Source organism: Anolis sagrei, chromosome Y, assembly GCF_037176765.1.
Source record: "Anolis sagrei isolate rAnoSag1 chromosome Y, rAnoSag1.mat, whole genome shotgun sequence".
Taxonomy (NCBI): domain Eukaryota; kingdom Metazoa; phylum Chordata; class Lepidosauria; order Squamata; family Dactyloidae; genus Anolis; species Anolis sagrei.
The window spans coordinates 4,855,492-4,871,357 of record NC_090035.1 but is presented as its reverse complement, the minus strand read 5'-3'; the positions used below and the strand labels follow the sequence as shown (position 1 = coordinate 4,871,357).

The 15,866-nt window shown below is 45.1% G+C and overlaps 1 protein-coding gene across 1 annotated transcript in view; it reads right to left on the bottom strand.

Annotated features, from left to right (window-relative positions):
* Positions 1–814: 814 nt before the first annotated feature.
* LOC132763189 (actin, cytoplasmic 1) overlaps positions 815–15,866 on the bottom strand; it is a 15,801-nt gene continuing 749 nt past the window's right edge. Inside the window, exons 2-6 of the mRNA XM_067461333.1 lie at positions 9,607–9,729; positions 4,471–4,710; positions 3,105–3,543; positions 2,805–2,986; positions 815–1,751 (exon numbers count right to left, since the gene is read on the bottom strand). Coding sequence (XP_067317434.1) covers positions 1,608–1,751; positions 2,805–2,986; positions 3,105–3,543; positions 4,471–4,710; positions 9,607–9,729 — 1,128 coding nt within the window. The 3' untranslated portion in view covers positions 815–1,607. The remainder of the gene's footprint in view (positions 1,752–2,804; positions 2,987–3,104; positions 3,544–4,470; positions 4,711–9,606; positions 9,730–15,866) is intronic.

The following is a 15,866-nucleotide window of genomic DNA, read 5'->3' as shown; positions in this document are numbered from 1 at the left end:
GATGTGGACTTAGACGTCACAGGCAACTCCTGGAACGATTCCATCAGCGCTTGCCTCCAAATAAATCCTGCAAGTGCAGCATTTTCCCAAATGAAGCAGAGTTTTTGAGAACCAGGACATCCATAGAGCTATTGTCCTTCCATCCCTGCTATATGCCTGAGAAACGTGGACTGTCTACAGACGTCACATGCAACTCCTGGAACGATTCCATCAGCGCTCCAGAAAATCCTGCAAATCTCTTGGGAAGACAAGCGGACAAACATCAGCGTGCTGGAAGAAGCCAAGACCACCAGCACTGAAGCGATGCTTCTCCGCCATAAACTCCGCTGGACCGGCCACGTTGTCCGGATGCCCGACCACCGTCTCCCAAAGCAGTTGCTCTACTCCGAACTCAAGAACGGAAAGCGGAATGTTGGTGGACAGGAAGAGATTGAAAGATGGGCTCAAAGCCAACCTTAAAATCTCTGGCATAGAGACTGAGAACTGGGAAGCCCTGGCCCTTGACCGCTCCAGCTGGAGGTCAGCTGTGACCAGCAGTGCTGCAGAATTTGAAGAGGCACGAATGGAGGGCGAAAGGGAGAAGCGTGCCAAGAGGGAGGCGCGTCAAGCCAACCCCGAACGGGACCGCCTTCCACCTGGAAACTGATGCCCTCACTGTGGAGCAAGAATAGGGCTCCACAGCCACATACAGACCCACAAGAATATTGGAAGACAGTCATCCTTGGAAAACAAGGGATCGCTTAAGGAAGTAAGTAAGTAATTCTCCATTTGGAACCGATGCGCTTCAGAGCAGAAAGAGCCAGACAACAGGAAGTCTATTGTGTGCATCTTTATTTGAACCGTTCTTTTAGGTCAGTGTACAGTTCTGCCCCCACTGGATCCCGAATACATACTGGCACCAAATCTGTGTAAGGATTTCCCCCCCAACGAAGAGGGAAGGGCTAACTGCAACAAGCCTTTGCGACTGGATTGTGAAGAAGAGAAACATATACAGCCCATCGTCATCATCATTTATTATTTGCTTGACCTAAAACGGGGAAGGGGAGGGAAATGGGATCAAAAAGGGGGGGGGGTGGTTCATTTGTTTGTTTTAAGGCGCAAGATACAGAAAGACACTTGTTGGATTTTCAACGATTCGCATGATTATTACAAGCAATCCTTCCCCAGAATTAAAACGTGTTTCCGCTCCTTCCAGAGCCAGGCTGTTTCGATGCCTCCCGACGGAGGCCCGGGGGGTTTAACTTCCTCTCAATGCACTACGAGACAATTATTATTATTTGGAATGACTATTTAAAAAAAAGGAAGAAGAAGAAGAAGAACACAAATGTACAATCAAAGTCCTCAGATGCATGATAGAACTTTTTTTGGGGGGGACAGGGACATTTTCACTCTCTTTTATTATTATTTTTTCTCTAAAGACTGCTGCTGCTGCTGCCAACTTTTTCACCGTTCCAGTTTTTATATCCTGAGTCAAGCGCCAAAAAAAAGAAAGGAAAAAAAACACAAATAAAGCCATGCCAAATCTCAACTCTTTTTTTTTTTAAACGCGCAATTATGGGGTTTTGTTTTTTTGTCAAAAACCGTTATTATGGTAACTAGTCCTTTTTTTAGAAGCATTTGCGGTGGACGATGGAAGGTCCGGATTCGTCGTACTCTTGCTTGCTAATCCACATCTGCTGGAAGGTAGACAGGGAGGCGAGGATGGAGCCTCCGATCCAGACAGAGTATTTACGCTCCGGTGGGGCAATGATCTGCAAGGGAAGAAAGAAGGTGGGAGAAAAGGGTCAGAAACACAATGGTTAAGAGACTCACAAAAGCCAACATGGCACAATGGATAAAGGGGGAAAGGAAGGGGCCTGAGACTGTTAGGAATTGTGGGAGATGGGATCCAAAACACCTGGAGAGCCCAAGTTTGCCCATGCCTGCTCTAGGCCTAACTTTGATCATTAACAAACCTACGAATTAATACCAAAACAGTGCCTCTTTTAGGTCCCTTCTACATAGCCATCCAATCCAAACAACTTTTGTTATGGGTTGTTGTAGGTTTTTCCGGGCTATATGGCCATGTTCTGGAGGCAATTTTTCTCCTGATGTTTCGCCTGCATCTATGGCAAGCATCCTCAGAGGTAGTGAGGTCTGTTGGAAGTAGGAAAAATGGGTTTATATATCTGTGGAATGACCCGGGTGGGACAAAGGGCTCTTGTCTGCTGGGGCTAAGTGTGAATGTTTCATGAATATGTGTATATATAAATATATTTGTATGTGTATATACATCTGTGTGTGTATATATCTGTATGCGAATATATGTGTTGTGTATAAAAAGGTAAAGGTTTTCCCCTGACATTAAGTCCAGTCGTGTCCAACTCTGGGGGTTGGTGCTCATCTCCATTTCTAAGCCGAAGAGCCGGCGTTGTCCATAGACACCTACAAGGTCATGTGGCCATAGGCATGACTGCATGGAGCGCCATTACCTTCCCGCCAGAGCGTACGGTACCTATTGATCTACTCACATTTCCATGTTTTCAAACTGCTAGGTTGGCAGAAGCTGAGGCTGACAGCGGAAACTCACGCCGCTCCCCGGAATCGATCCTGCGACCTTTCAGTCGACAAGCTCAGCAACTCAGCGCTTTAACCCACTGTGCCACCGGGGGCGCCGTGTGTGTGTGTATATATATATATAGATATATATGTGAGAATATATGTATGTGTATATGTGATTTTGCCATGTTTGTTGGAAACCGCCCCAAGTCCCTTCAGGGAGATAGGGTGGTCTATAGATAAAGATGATGAGGATTATTCCTCACCTTGATTTTCATTGTGCTGGGAGCCAGGGCTGTGATCTCCTTCTGCATCCTGTCGGCAATGCCTGGGTACATGGTGGTGCCACCAGACAGGACGGTGTTGGCGTACAGGTCTTTGCGGATATCCACGTCGCACTTCATGATGGAGTTGAAGGTGGTTTCGTGGATGCCGCAGGACTCCATACCTGCCAGGAGAGAACAAGGGGAGACGGTTGTTACCATCGCGTGATTGGGAACACCTCCGCGGAGATCTTCGCTCCCAAAATTTGGCGTGTTCATGTTCAAAGGTCTCTGAAAACTTACCCAAAAAGGATGGCTGGAAGAGGGCTTCCGGGCACCTGAACCGCTCGTTACCGATGGTGATGACCTGCCCGTCGGGGAGTTCGTAGCTCTTTTCCAGGGACGAGCTGGAAGCTGCCGTGGCCATCTCCTGCTCGAAGTCGAGCGCGACGTAGCAGAGCTTCTCCTTGATGTCGCGGACGATTTCCCTCTCGGCCGTGGTGGTGAAGCTGTAGCCTCTCTCGGTCAAGATCTTCATGAGGTAGTCGGTCAAGTCACGGCCAGCCAGGTCCAAGCGGAGGATGGCGTGGGGCAGGGCGTAGCCTTCGTAGATGGGCACGGTGTGGGTGACGCCGTCGCCAGAGTCCATCACAATGCCGGTGGTGCGGCCGGAGGCGTAGAGGGACAGCACGGCCTGGATGGCCACGTACATGGCTGGGGTGTTGAAGGTCTCAAACATGATCTAGAAGAAGGGGACACAAAAGGCACAACAAACGACCGTCAAGGACGCGGCGGGCAACACGGGAAAGCATGCTTCGGACGAACCACGAAGATCAGCTCATGCCAAATCACACACGGATACGTCCCACACCGTTGTTGTCAACGTTAAAGCTCGGTCTTGTATTGCGTCGCCTTATTCCCCGCCAAGTTATCTCACAATACAGGAATTGGTTATCCAAGTCACTCAAAACACAAGTCAAAGTTAGTTAGTTGGAAGGAGGAAACCATATGCTTCTGTGAAGACAGCAAGTCAAGGAGAAAAGAAAGCCAACAGATAAAAACCTTTCAGGTTCCAGCAAGAGAGATATTCAGACCAGAAAGGAAACCCCTGCAGAGATGAGCAAAAAGAGAAGGAAATGAACAAAAACAGAACAGAAGAAGACACCCCTTCTTAAGAAATTATACAGCCAGTCTGGGCAAACTTCGGCCCTCCAGGTGTTTTGGACTTCAACTCCTGCAATTCCTAACAGGGTCTATTTCCTTTCCTTCACAGGGACGTAGTCTTTGAGAGTAAGGAATTCCAGACAGCCGGTATTTCCCTTAGAGGCAGACTGTCTGGAATCCCTTACTCCCAAAGACTATGTCCCTGTGAAGGAAAGGAAATAGACTCTGTTAGGATTTTTGGACTTCAACTCTCGCAATTCCTAACAGTCTCTATTTCTTTTCCTTCACAGGGGCGTAGTCTTTGAGAGTAAGGAATTCCAGACAACCGGTATTTCCCTTAGAGGCAGACTGTCTGGAATCCCTTACTCCCAAAGACTACACCCCTGTGAAGGAAAGGAAATAGACCCTGTTAGGAATTGCGGAAGTCCAAAACACCTGGAGGATCCAAGTTTGCCCATGCCTTTTAGTGTGTTTCAAAGTAAAACCTATGTACGTATGGGCCAACCTGTGTCATCTTTTCTCTGTTGGCTTTGGGGTTCAAGGGGGCCTCTGTCAGCAGCACAGGGTGTTCTTCGGGGGCGACTCTCAGCTCGTTGTAGAAGGTGTGGTGCCAGATCTTCTCCATGTCATCCCAGTTGGTGACGATGCCGTGTTCGATGGGATACTTCAGGGTCAGGATGCCTCTTTTACTCTGCGCCTCGTCCCCCACGTAGCTGTCTTTCTGGCCCATGCCAACCATCACGCCCTAAAAAGAAGGAAGGAAGGAAAGAAAGGCATTAGGACGGAAACAATATTCCCAACTTCCTCTGAGTGGAATCACAACAAGTCCAAAAACCGCTCAAGGGAGACTAGAAAACGGGGTATGGTATAACAACCCATAGACCCATCAGTAAAACCAAGTCATTAAAAATTCTCCCATCTCAGGAGAAGTCCATTGTACAAGCTACATCTACATGGTTTAGAGTAGTCATGTGTATTTAGGGCAGTGGTTCTCAACCTGTGGGTCCCCAGGTGTTTTGGTCTACAGCTCCCAGAAATCCCAGTCAGTTTACCAGCTGTTGGGATTTCTGGGAGTTGGAAGGCCAAAACATCTGGGGACCCACAGGTTGAGAACCACTGATTTAGGGTAAACCTTGATCTGTTTCGTGTCCCGGCTTTCGGTCAGGGCACCAATTTGCTTTGACTGAGCCTCCTGAAATCGGGCGGTCAGATATTTTGTTATTGGTGCCGAAAGATCGGTTTTTTATCGACCCATTACTTGGGGGGGGGAGTCACTTCACCTCTATGCCCAAAGTGCCTGGGCCTACACGCCCAGCTCTGACAGGGCCTGCAGTTGAGCAAGGAGCACTCCTTACTTGGCACTCAGCTGCAGACCCAAAGAATCGGATTGCCTGCAACCCAGTGCACCAAGTAAGGAGCACTCCTTAGCAGCTGCAGGCCCTGCCACGTAGGCCCAAAATCTGCACCTGTAGGCCCAAAGCTCCAAAGTGCCAGCAAACCGAGCTCCAAGTAAGGAGTGTTCTTTACTCAGCTGCAGGCCCAAAGTATCTGACTGCCTGCAGCCGAGCGAGCACCAAGTAAGGAGCACTCCTTAGCAGCTGCAAGCCCTGCCACGTAGACCCAAAGCGCCAGGGTGCCTGCAAACCGAGCTCCGAGTAAGGAGTGCTCCTTACTCGTCACTGAGCTGCAGGCCCAAAGCATCGGATTGCCTGCAACCCAGTGCTGAGTAGGTGCTCAACTGTAATCCCTGGTGCCTGCAGCCGAGCGAGCGCCAAGTAAGGAGCACTCCTTAGCAGCTGCAGGCCCTGCCACGTAGGCCCAAAGTGCTAGGGTGCCTGCAAACCGAGCTCCGAGTAAGGAGTGCTCCTTACTCGGCACTTAGCTGCAGTCCCAAAGCATCGGATTGCCTGCAGTCCAGTGCCAAGTAGATGCGCAACTGTAATCCCTGGTGCCTGCAGCCAAGCGAGCATCAATTAAGGAGCACTCCTTAGCAGCTGCAAGCCCTGCCACATAGGCCCAAAGCGCCGGGGTGCCTGGCTCTGAGTAAGGAGTGCTCCTTACTCGGCACTCAGCTGCAGGCCCAAAGCATCGGACTGCCTGCAACCCAGTGCCAAGTAGGTGATCTGCTGTAGTCCCTGGTGCCTGCAGCTGAGCGAGTGCCAAGTAAGGAGCGCTCCTTAGTAGCTGCAGGCCCTGCCACGTAGGCCCAAAGTGCCGGGGTGCCTGCAAACCATGCTCCGAGTAAAGTTGTGCTCCTTACTCGGCACTGAGCTGCAGGCCCAAAGCATCGGATTGCCTGCAACCCAGTGCCGAATAAGTGGTGAACTGTAGTCCCTGGTGCCTGCAGCCGAGCGAGCGCCAAGTACGGAGCACTCCTTAGCAGCTGCAGGCCCTGCCACGTAGGTCCAAAGCCTGCACCTGAAGGTCCAAAGTGCTGGGGTGCCTGCAAACCGAGCTCCGAGTAAGGAGCGGTCCTTACTCAGCACTCAGCTGCAGGCCCAAAGCATCGGATGGCCCAGTGCTGACTAGGTGATCCGCTGTAGTCCCTGGTGCCTGCAGCTGAGTGAGCGCAAAGTAAGGACCACTCCTTAGTAGCTGCAGGCCCTGCCACGTAGGCCTAAAGTGCTAGGGTGCCTGCAAACTGAGCTCCGAGTAAGAAGTGCTCCTTACTCGGCACTCAACTACAGTCCCTGGTGCCTGCATCCAAGCAAGTGCCAAGTAAGGAGAGCTCCTTAGCAGCTGCAGGCCCTGCCATGTAGACCCAAAACCTGGCCCAAAGCACTGGGGTGCCTGCAAACTGAGCTCTGAGTAAGGAGTGCTCCTTACTCGGCACTTAGCTGCAGGCCCAAAGCATCGGACTGCCTGAAACCCAGTGCCAAGTAGGTGCTCGGATGTAGTCCCTGGTGCCTGCAGCCGAGCGAGCACCAAGTAAGGAGCACCCCTTAGCTGCAGGCCCTGCCACGTAGGCCCAAAGCACGGCCTGCAGTCAAATGCCGAGTAAGGAGCACTCTTTACTCAGAGCTCGGTTTGCAGGCACCCTAGCGCTTTGGGCTTACAGGTGCAGGTTTTGGGCCTATGTGGCAGGGCATGCAACTGCTAACAAGTGCTCCTTACTTGGCACTTGGCTGCAGGCCCCAGTGCTTTGGTCCTATGCACATAGTTATCAATCCGAAAAGCAGGCTTGGAGCCGGTACCTGCTCCTGCCTGCCTTTCGTATCGAATTTATTTTCATTCCAGGAGACCTTTCCGTTTTGGAGTGGACAGAATGAAACGGAAACACAAACCAAATGGATGAGACAAATTTCAGACTAGTTTCAACTAACTCCTATTGGAGATGTGTTGCTTTCTCAGCCTTGTTGCCACTGCGAGGCATTTTGCCACAATCAGAGCCACCCTGTGGCACTTGTCCTCTAAAAGACATCTAATTATCCTCTGCATATGGGCTATGGCTGGTCATGCGGGACAGGATTGGATATGGAAGTTGGCTACGTTGCACTGTGTAGCAGCAGCACCGCAATAAAATGTGTTCTATTGTTTCGATTTCTTTTCCCTCCACAGGGACATAGTCTTTGGGAGTTCCAGACAGTCTGCCTCTTTGCAATATTTAGTCACTGCAAGGCTTTTTAGGTATTCACACGTCTTCAATGGCTCCCTGTATGGTAAATTTAGGACTCTGGGGGAGCATGGTGAATTTGAGCGGGCTCTAAACCTTTGCTTCAGGGATTCTTGAACCGGTTTGAGTCGCAAATGAAGCAGAAGGGGTGCGGATAGTCCAATTGTGGCTGCTTTTCATTTAGTCCTCCATGCCCAAAGGATTTGAAAGCGAGGTATAAATAAATATACAAATAAAAATAAATATAAATAAATAAATAATAAAATAAATATATAAATAAAATAAATATGTAAATAAAATAAATATGTAAATAAATAAAATAAATATATAAATAAATAAAAATAGAGAAGACTCTGTACCCAAGACAGTTCTTCAATAGGCCAGGGCTTCACATTGGCTATACTTTGCTCCTTTAGGCTGCTATGATAGCCTATAGCTGTTACAGCCAATTTATTTATTTACATATCTCTTTATTTACATATCTCTTTATTTACATACCGCTTTAATGTAGTTCCTATTTATCTACTCACATTAGTAAGCAGAAGGTGGGCTAAAGGTCAGGAGCTCACCCTGACCCGGGCTTCGAACTGTCAACCTTCTGGATGGCAAGATTTATTGCAACTTGGCGATTAACCTGCTGTGCTAAAGCCCAGCCTAGCCAAGGGAAGCCATTACTGTTGGCAGCAGAAGTTAGAAACCGCCAAGAAAAGCATCAATGAATTGTATGGAGTGCTGGGACTTTAATGGGACTTTGACCTGAAGGCTTTAAAAGCCATTTTAGTGTATTTACTGTATTTCAGTTCAAAGTCTTCAAAGTTCTTTGGACTTCCAAGCTCCCAGAATCTGGGAAACAATGCTTAAAGCTCATCTCTTTGCAGCTGTAGGCTTGCAAAGGTCCCTTTGGGTTGCTGTGAGTTTTTCAGGCTGTCTGTCCATGTTCCAGCAGCATTCATTCCTGATATTTTGCCTGCATCTGTGCCAAGCATCCTCAGAGGTTTGTTCAGATGTCTGTTGGAGTTGAGGCAAGTGGAGTGTGTGTGCATGTATACATATGTATGTATACATACATATATCACTGTAGAATGATGTCCAGGGTGGGAGAAAGAACCCTTGTCTGCTGGAAGCAACAATTAATGTTGCAATTAGCAAACTTGATTAGCATTCAGTAGCCATGAAGTTTGCAAAGTCAATTAGTGAGAGTATCTGCATAGAGGCAGTGAAGCAGTGTGTGTATGTGTGTGTGTTGTATCCATCCCTGTGGAATAATGTCCAGGGTGGGATAATGGACCCTTGTCAGAAACAAGTGTGAATGTTGCAATTAGCAAGCTTGATTACCACTGAGTAGCCATGAAGTTTGCAAAATCAGTGAAGATCTCTACATAAGAGATAGTGAAGCAAGCAGTGTGTGTGTGTGTGTGTGTGTGTGAATTATCTATCTATCTAAACCTGTGGAATAATGCCCAGGATGGGAGAAAGAACACTACTCTGTTTGAAGCAAATATGAATGTTGCAATTAGCGAGGTGGGTTAACACTGAGTAGCCATGAAGCTTGCAAAGGCAACTTGATTAGCATTCAGTAGCCATGAAGTTGGCAAAGTCAATCAGTGATGGGTATCGGCATAGAGGTAGTGAAGCAGTGTGTGTGTGTGTGTGTGGAATAATGTCCAGGGTGGGAGAAGGAACCCTTGTCTGTTTGAAGTGTGACTGTTGCAATTAGCAAGCTTGATTAGCACTGAGTAGCCATGAAGTTTGCAAGGTGAATTAGTGATTATCTCTGCATAGAGGTAGCCTGGCTGTTGTTGCTTAGAGGCATCCTTTGTTTGTTTGGGAGGTGGCACTAGATTGACTCTGCTATGATTGGGAGGAAGACTCACTTTCGAGCTCAGAGCTGGTCCACATCCACGTTTGACCCAATGTGCCAGTCAACAAATAGGAACTAGTGCGACCGCAGACATATGTAGATATGTTTTCCAGACTAGACAGAGATCTGGATTAAATTTTGCATGCAGATGGGTCATTGAGACATACCTGGTGCCTGGGGCGGCCGACGATGGACGGGAACACGGCGCGAGGGGCATCATCCCCGGCAAAGCCAGCCTTGCACATTCCGGAGCCGTTGTCAACCACGAGCGCAGCGATATCATCATCCATCTTTGGAAAGAGAAAGAAAAAAAGATAAAATTATGAGAAATTCAGATGTCTTTCTGCCTTATAGAAGCACAGGCCAAGTTTGGCCCTCCAGGTGTTTTGGATGAGGATCTATTTCATTTCCCTCACAGGGACGTAGTCTTTGGGAGTAAGGAATTCCAGACAGTCAGCTTCTTATCACCTCTCTGATGGAAATACTGGCTGTTAGGGACTGTGGGAGTTGCTTTAGACTGAGCCATCTGAGGTTCTCTCACAAATCCCGCAACAACAAATCTGGGATGAGCTTGCAGCACTGCCTAATTTGGAAGAAGTCAGCAATGCCATCAATCAACAAAAAAATAACAAAGCCAGCGGACCTGATGGGATCCCTGCTGAAATCTTTAAAGAGGGAGGACCTGAGCTGACACAACAACTCCACCAGCTCATAGAAAAAGTGTGGGTGACCGAGAAAAAAAAATCCCAGCTGGAAAGAGAGGGTGCCATTAGAAGGGATCACCCCACCCACTTCCGGCCCCGGCTTCCTGTTTTGTCATTCTCTCGCGCACTTCTTCCCGCCGCCAGGAGAGGGAGCCAATGCCGCGCAGCACCTCTCCCGAATGGGGACAAAGGAAGTCCTCCTCTCCAGTCCCATGTTATTACCATAAAAGGCAATGGTTAGAAGAGCAAGGCAGGATCTCCAGGCAGCTTTCGTCCCACCCACTTTTTTTCTCTTGCAAGGGAAGGAGGAGGAGGAGGAGGGCGGATGAGGATGATGAGACATCTGCCTGGAAGCCACGCCCAGGGACATGAGAGAGAGAGAAAGAGAGGACCTCAATGGGGGCAAATGCAAAAGCAGAATTAGGGCACCATCTCCCTCTTTCCACGCCCTTTCTAGGGTTTTGCAAAAAAAGGGAAGCGCCCTGCAACTTGCTCGTCTTGCAAACCAAGTTTGGCTGCAACCAAACCCGCTCGAACACCAAAACGAACGAAACTAGGCTTTGCAAAAGTCAATTTCTGACCCTTTCCACCCACATTTTATATACAACGTGACTTAATACGATGTTGATGGATTAAGTAGGGTTTTAAGGGGGATGCAGATACATTCCCAAACCCTTTTCCCCACCTTTTATTTATGGCAAATTGAGGATAGACATGCAATGGAGGAAATAATCTATACAGAAGTATGTAATTTGGGGAAATTAAGAGGAAGGGGGTTGGAGGAAACAGTTCTGCTTTGCAATGAAAAATTCTTTGCTTAGGTTCAGGAATTTAGTTTTATTTAGTTATTTAATACATTTTAGTGGTTTCAAAATAGGCAATAATTCAATGCTGCATTAAACATAAAACATATGAATGCAATACCATAGAAGTACAATTAAATAGGATGCTAAAAATTGCAAATAGACCCCAAATCATAATCAAGAAGCTGTTCCAATTAATTAAATTCCATTCACTTTACAGCTGCATGTTAACCTGTAACTACTCTCTCCAAATGGTTTGTTTACTTTCTAAAGGACAGGAGGGAGGTATATATATATATATAGAGAGAGAGAGAGAGAGAGAGAGAGAGAGAGAGTATATAACACACTAATTGTATATAAAAATAATATATAATATGCTAACAGTATATAATAATTATATATAGTATTTTTATATATATAATATATATATAGTTATATGTATAGTGTGTGTGTGTGTGTATATATATATATATGTCAGGAGTGAACCAAGGATATAGTTGTGATGTATTTAAAAACACAAAGTTTAAAAAACTTAGAATTATATTAATATATAATACTAATATATAATAATATTATTATATAATATATAATAACATAATATAATCATATAATATATAGTATTATATATAATACTAATATATAATAACATATAATAATAAAATTATGAGTTATATTATTAAAATAATAATAATAAAATTTGTTAATTTCAGGAATGTGCTGTGCAATTAATTCAATACATTTATGGTATCAGGAGCAAACCAAGGGTACAGTTGTGATTTTTAATAATAATAATAATAATAATAAGCTTTATTTATACCCCACCACCATCTCCCCTGTAGTTTAAAAACTTGGCATTATATTAATATATAATAATACTAATATATGATAATATATAAAAATATTAATATATAATAATACTAATATATAAAACAGATAGTAACACAATAATAATATAATCATATTAATATATATAATACATAATACTAATATATAATAAAATTATAATAGCTATATCAATATTATTAGTAATAAAAATGTAGACTAATTTTATATTATTATTAATAATAATATTTAATAATAATAATAAAGAATAATAAAGAATAATAATAATATAAAATTAGTTAATCTCAGGAACGCACTGTGCAATTAATATTATTATTATTATTATTAATAATAATAATAATAATAATATAAAATTAGTTAATCTCAGGAACGTGCTGTGGAATTAATTCCCGGATTTCCCTCTAATGTGTTATATGGCAAAACTATCAGCAGTCCTGAAAAGAGATAGCCCAGCTAATTGAGGGATTTTCTTTATATAATATGTATTATTCTTATTACTTTCTCTATTTATGCCCCACCTGTCTCTCTGTATGTATGTATGTATGTATAGAGAGAGGGAGAGCAATTAGCTGCATTGCAATCAAGGAGAACCATCAGGCTGGGCTTTTCTTTTTAATGCATCTAAATAAATAAAAGCAAAAATATATTGTCCCAGCCAAGCAGATTTTGCATTTCCGACACCACAATAATACGTATTATATGATTTTAAGGCTGCATTGAGGATCTGCAAAGACAAAGAGCCCCCCCCCCCCCATATCTTGCCCTGCAGAGACCCCCTCCCCAAAAGGGAGCCTTGGAGGAAACAAAGGGTCTGCCTGGAAGCCCCGCCCACTTCACAGGCCCCCTCCCCTCCCATGTGCTCTGCATAGGATACAATGGGAAAGGGAGGCTTCCCCCACCGGAAGTGGCCCCCACCTTCCCTCTCTCCATCTGGTGTCACGCCCTATCAAGTCTGGGGGGCTGAGAGGGGGCAAGCAGCCCCTCCTTTTGTGCTCAGCAAGGAAATGCATGCTTTTGGGGGGGATTTGGGGACAGAAATGGGGCAAGGAAGTGTCCCCAGTCCCCTTCTTTGCTAAAGCAATGCAAATGCAAGGAAATACACCCCAAAATAGAGTGGAAAATGTGCTTTTTGGAAAGGAAATGGGCAAGGAAGTGTTCCTAGTTCCTTTCTTTGCTAAAGCAATGCAAATGCAAGGAAATAGACCCCAAAATAGATGGGGAAAAGGTGCTTTTTTGGAACAGAAATGGGCAAGTGTCCCCTTGCTTTGCTAAAACAATGCAAATGGAAGGAAACAAACCCCAAAATAGAGAGGAAAAAGTGCTTTTTGGCAAGGAAATGGGCAAGGAAGTGTCCCCAGTTCCTTTCCTTGCTAAAGCAATGCAAATGGAAGGAAACAAACCCCAAAATAGAGAGGAAAAAGTGCTTTTTGGAAAGGAAATGGGCAAGGAAGTGTCCCCAGTTCCCTTCCTTGCTAAAACAATGCAAATGCAAGGAAATAAACCCCAAAGTTGGGGGGAAATTTCCTAAAGTAATGCAAATGCAAGGAAACAAACCCCAAAATAGAGAGGAAAATGTGCTTTTTGGAAAGGAAATGGGCAAGGAAGTGTCCCCAGTTTCCTCTTTGCTAAAACAATGCAAATGCAAGGAAACAGGCCCCAAAATAGAGAGGAAAATGTGCTTTTTGGAAAGGAAATGGGCAAGGAAGTGTTCCTAGTTCCCTTATTTGCTAAAGTAATGCAAATGCAAGGAAACAATCCCCAAAATAGAGGAAAATGTGCTTTTTGGAAAGGAAATGGGCAAGGAAGTGTCCCCAGTTCCCTTCCTTCCGAAAGCAATGGAAATGCAAGGAAATAGACCCCAAAATACAGTGGAAAAGGTGCTTGTTGGAATGGAAATGGGCAAGGAAGTGTCCCCAAGTTTCCTTGCTTTGCTCAAGGAAACAAACCCCAAAATAGATGGGGAAATGTGCTTTTCGGAAAGGAAATGGAGTAAGGAAGTGTCCCCAGTTCCCTTGCTATGCCAAAACAATGCAAATGCAAGGAAATACACCCCAAAATAGAGGGGGAAATGTGCTTTTTGGAAAGGAAATGGGCAAGGAAGTGTCCCCAGTCTCCTTCTTTGTAAGGAAGTGTCCCCAGTCCTCTTCTTTGCTAAAGCAATGCAAATGCAAGGAAACAAACCCCAAAATAGAGGGGGAAATGTGCTTTTTGGAAGGGAAATGGGGTAAGAAAGTGTCCCAGTTCCCTTGCTATGTGAAAACAATGCAAATGCAAGGAAACAGACCCCAAAATAGAGAGGAAATGTGGTTTTTGGAAGGGAAATTGGGGTAAGGAAGTGTCCCCAATTTCATTCCTTGCTAAACCAATGCAAATGCAAGGAAACAGACCCCAAAGTAGGAGGAAAAAGGAACTCCTTCCAAGGTTTTGTTGCTTTTTTGCAGCAGCAACAATCCTCTTAGGCCTTAAGAGCAGATTAGGAGCCCGGCCGGAAATCCATCCTCTCACAAACACACAAGAGACAGCATTGTGTGCATGCAAAGGAAGCAAGGAAAATGCAATGCATGGTCAGGGTGCCCAACTGTCCTTCAAATTGGGTCTCACATTCTTCTGATGTGAGGAAGTAGGCCCAACTCAAGGAATTTCTCTCCTTTTCCCCATTTTGCAAGGCTTCCCAAACCCGGAAAAGGTTCTGCCAGTTTGCAAGGAAAGGGAGGCTTGCAAGTTGGCAAGGCGTGCATCTTTCTGGTCTCCAATTCTGCAAATTCTCCATCTATCTGCATGCAAGTCCCAGTATTTATGTATCTCTATGCTCTCTCTGCATTCATGCCAAATCTTAACTAAAACAAGCCTAGGATGGAACTCATTGGGGTCTTATTGCAAGACACACTGAACAGTCAGTTCTCAAGCTGGCTCTAAGCTCAAAAATCCGGATTATATAGCAGTGTGGACTCCCATAAGACACATTGAATACTCATTGAAACTGGGTCTTCCTTAACAAACTCCGGATTATCTTTGATCCGGATTGTATAGCAGTGTGGACTCCTGCCATTAGGACAAAACCCATAAGACACATTGAATACTCATTCAAACTGGGTCTACCTTAATAAAATCCAGATTATCTTTGAATCGGATTATACAGCAGTATGGACACCTACCATTAAGGCGTTGTTGCAATAAGAGACACACTGAACACTCCTTTCTCAGGATGGGTCTACTTTAAGAAATCCGGATTACCTTTGAACCGGATTATACAGAAGTGTGGACTCCTACCATTAGGGCGTTATTGCTTTTTTAATATTTAAGACACACTGACCACTCCTTTCTCAAAATGGGTCTACTTTTTCGAAAATCCGGATTATCTTTGAACCGGATTATACAGCAATGTGGACTCCTTACCATTAGGGAAGTGATGTTCTTTTTATATTCCAAAAGGACAACGAACACTCATTACCCGGTTTTTTAAAATCCGAATTATATGGCAGTGTGGACTCCCAATAATCCGCTCCAAAGCGGATTTGAAAGCATGCAACCTTGGCAACGACACTCTACCATACTAATACACAAGGAGGGCGTTGATAGATAGGTTACAAGACAAAATCCGGATTATGTTGCAGTGTGGACTCCCAATAATCCGCTTCAAAGTGGATTTGAAAGCATGCAGCCTTGACAATAACTCTCTACTATACTAATACACAGGCAGGGCTTTGATAAGGTGTTACAAGACAAAATCCGGATTATGTGGCAGTGTGGACTCCCAATAATCCGCTTTAAAGTGGATTTGAATGCATGAAGCCTTGGCAACGACTCTCTACCATACTAATACACAGGCAGGTCGTTGATATACAAGTTACAAGACATATATAGAGAGAAATATCTTATGATAGATAGGTTACATGACAAAATCCGGATTATGTGGCAGTGTGGACTCCCAATAATCCGCTTCAAAGTGGATTTGAAAGCATGCAACCTTGGCAATGACTCTCTACCACACTAATGCACAGGCAGGGCGTGGATAGATAGGTAACATGAACAATCCGGATCGTTACAAGACAAAACCGGATTATATGGCAGTGTGGG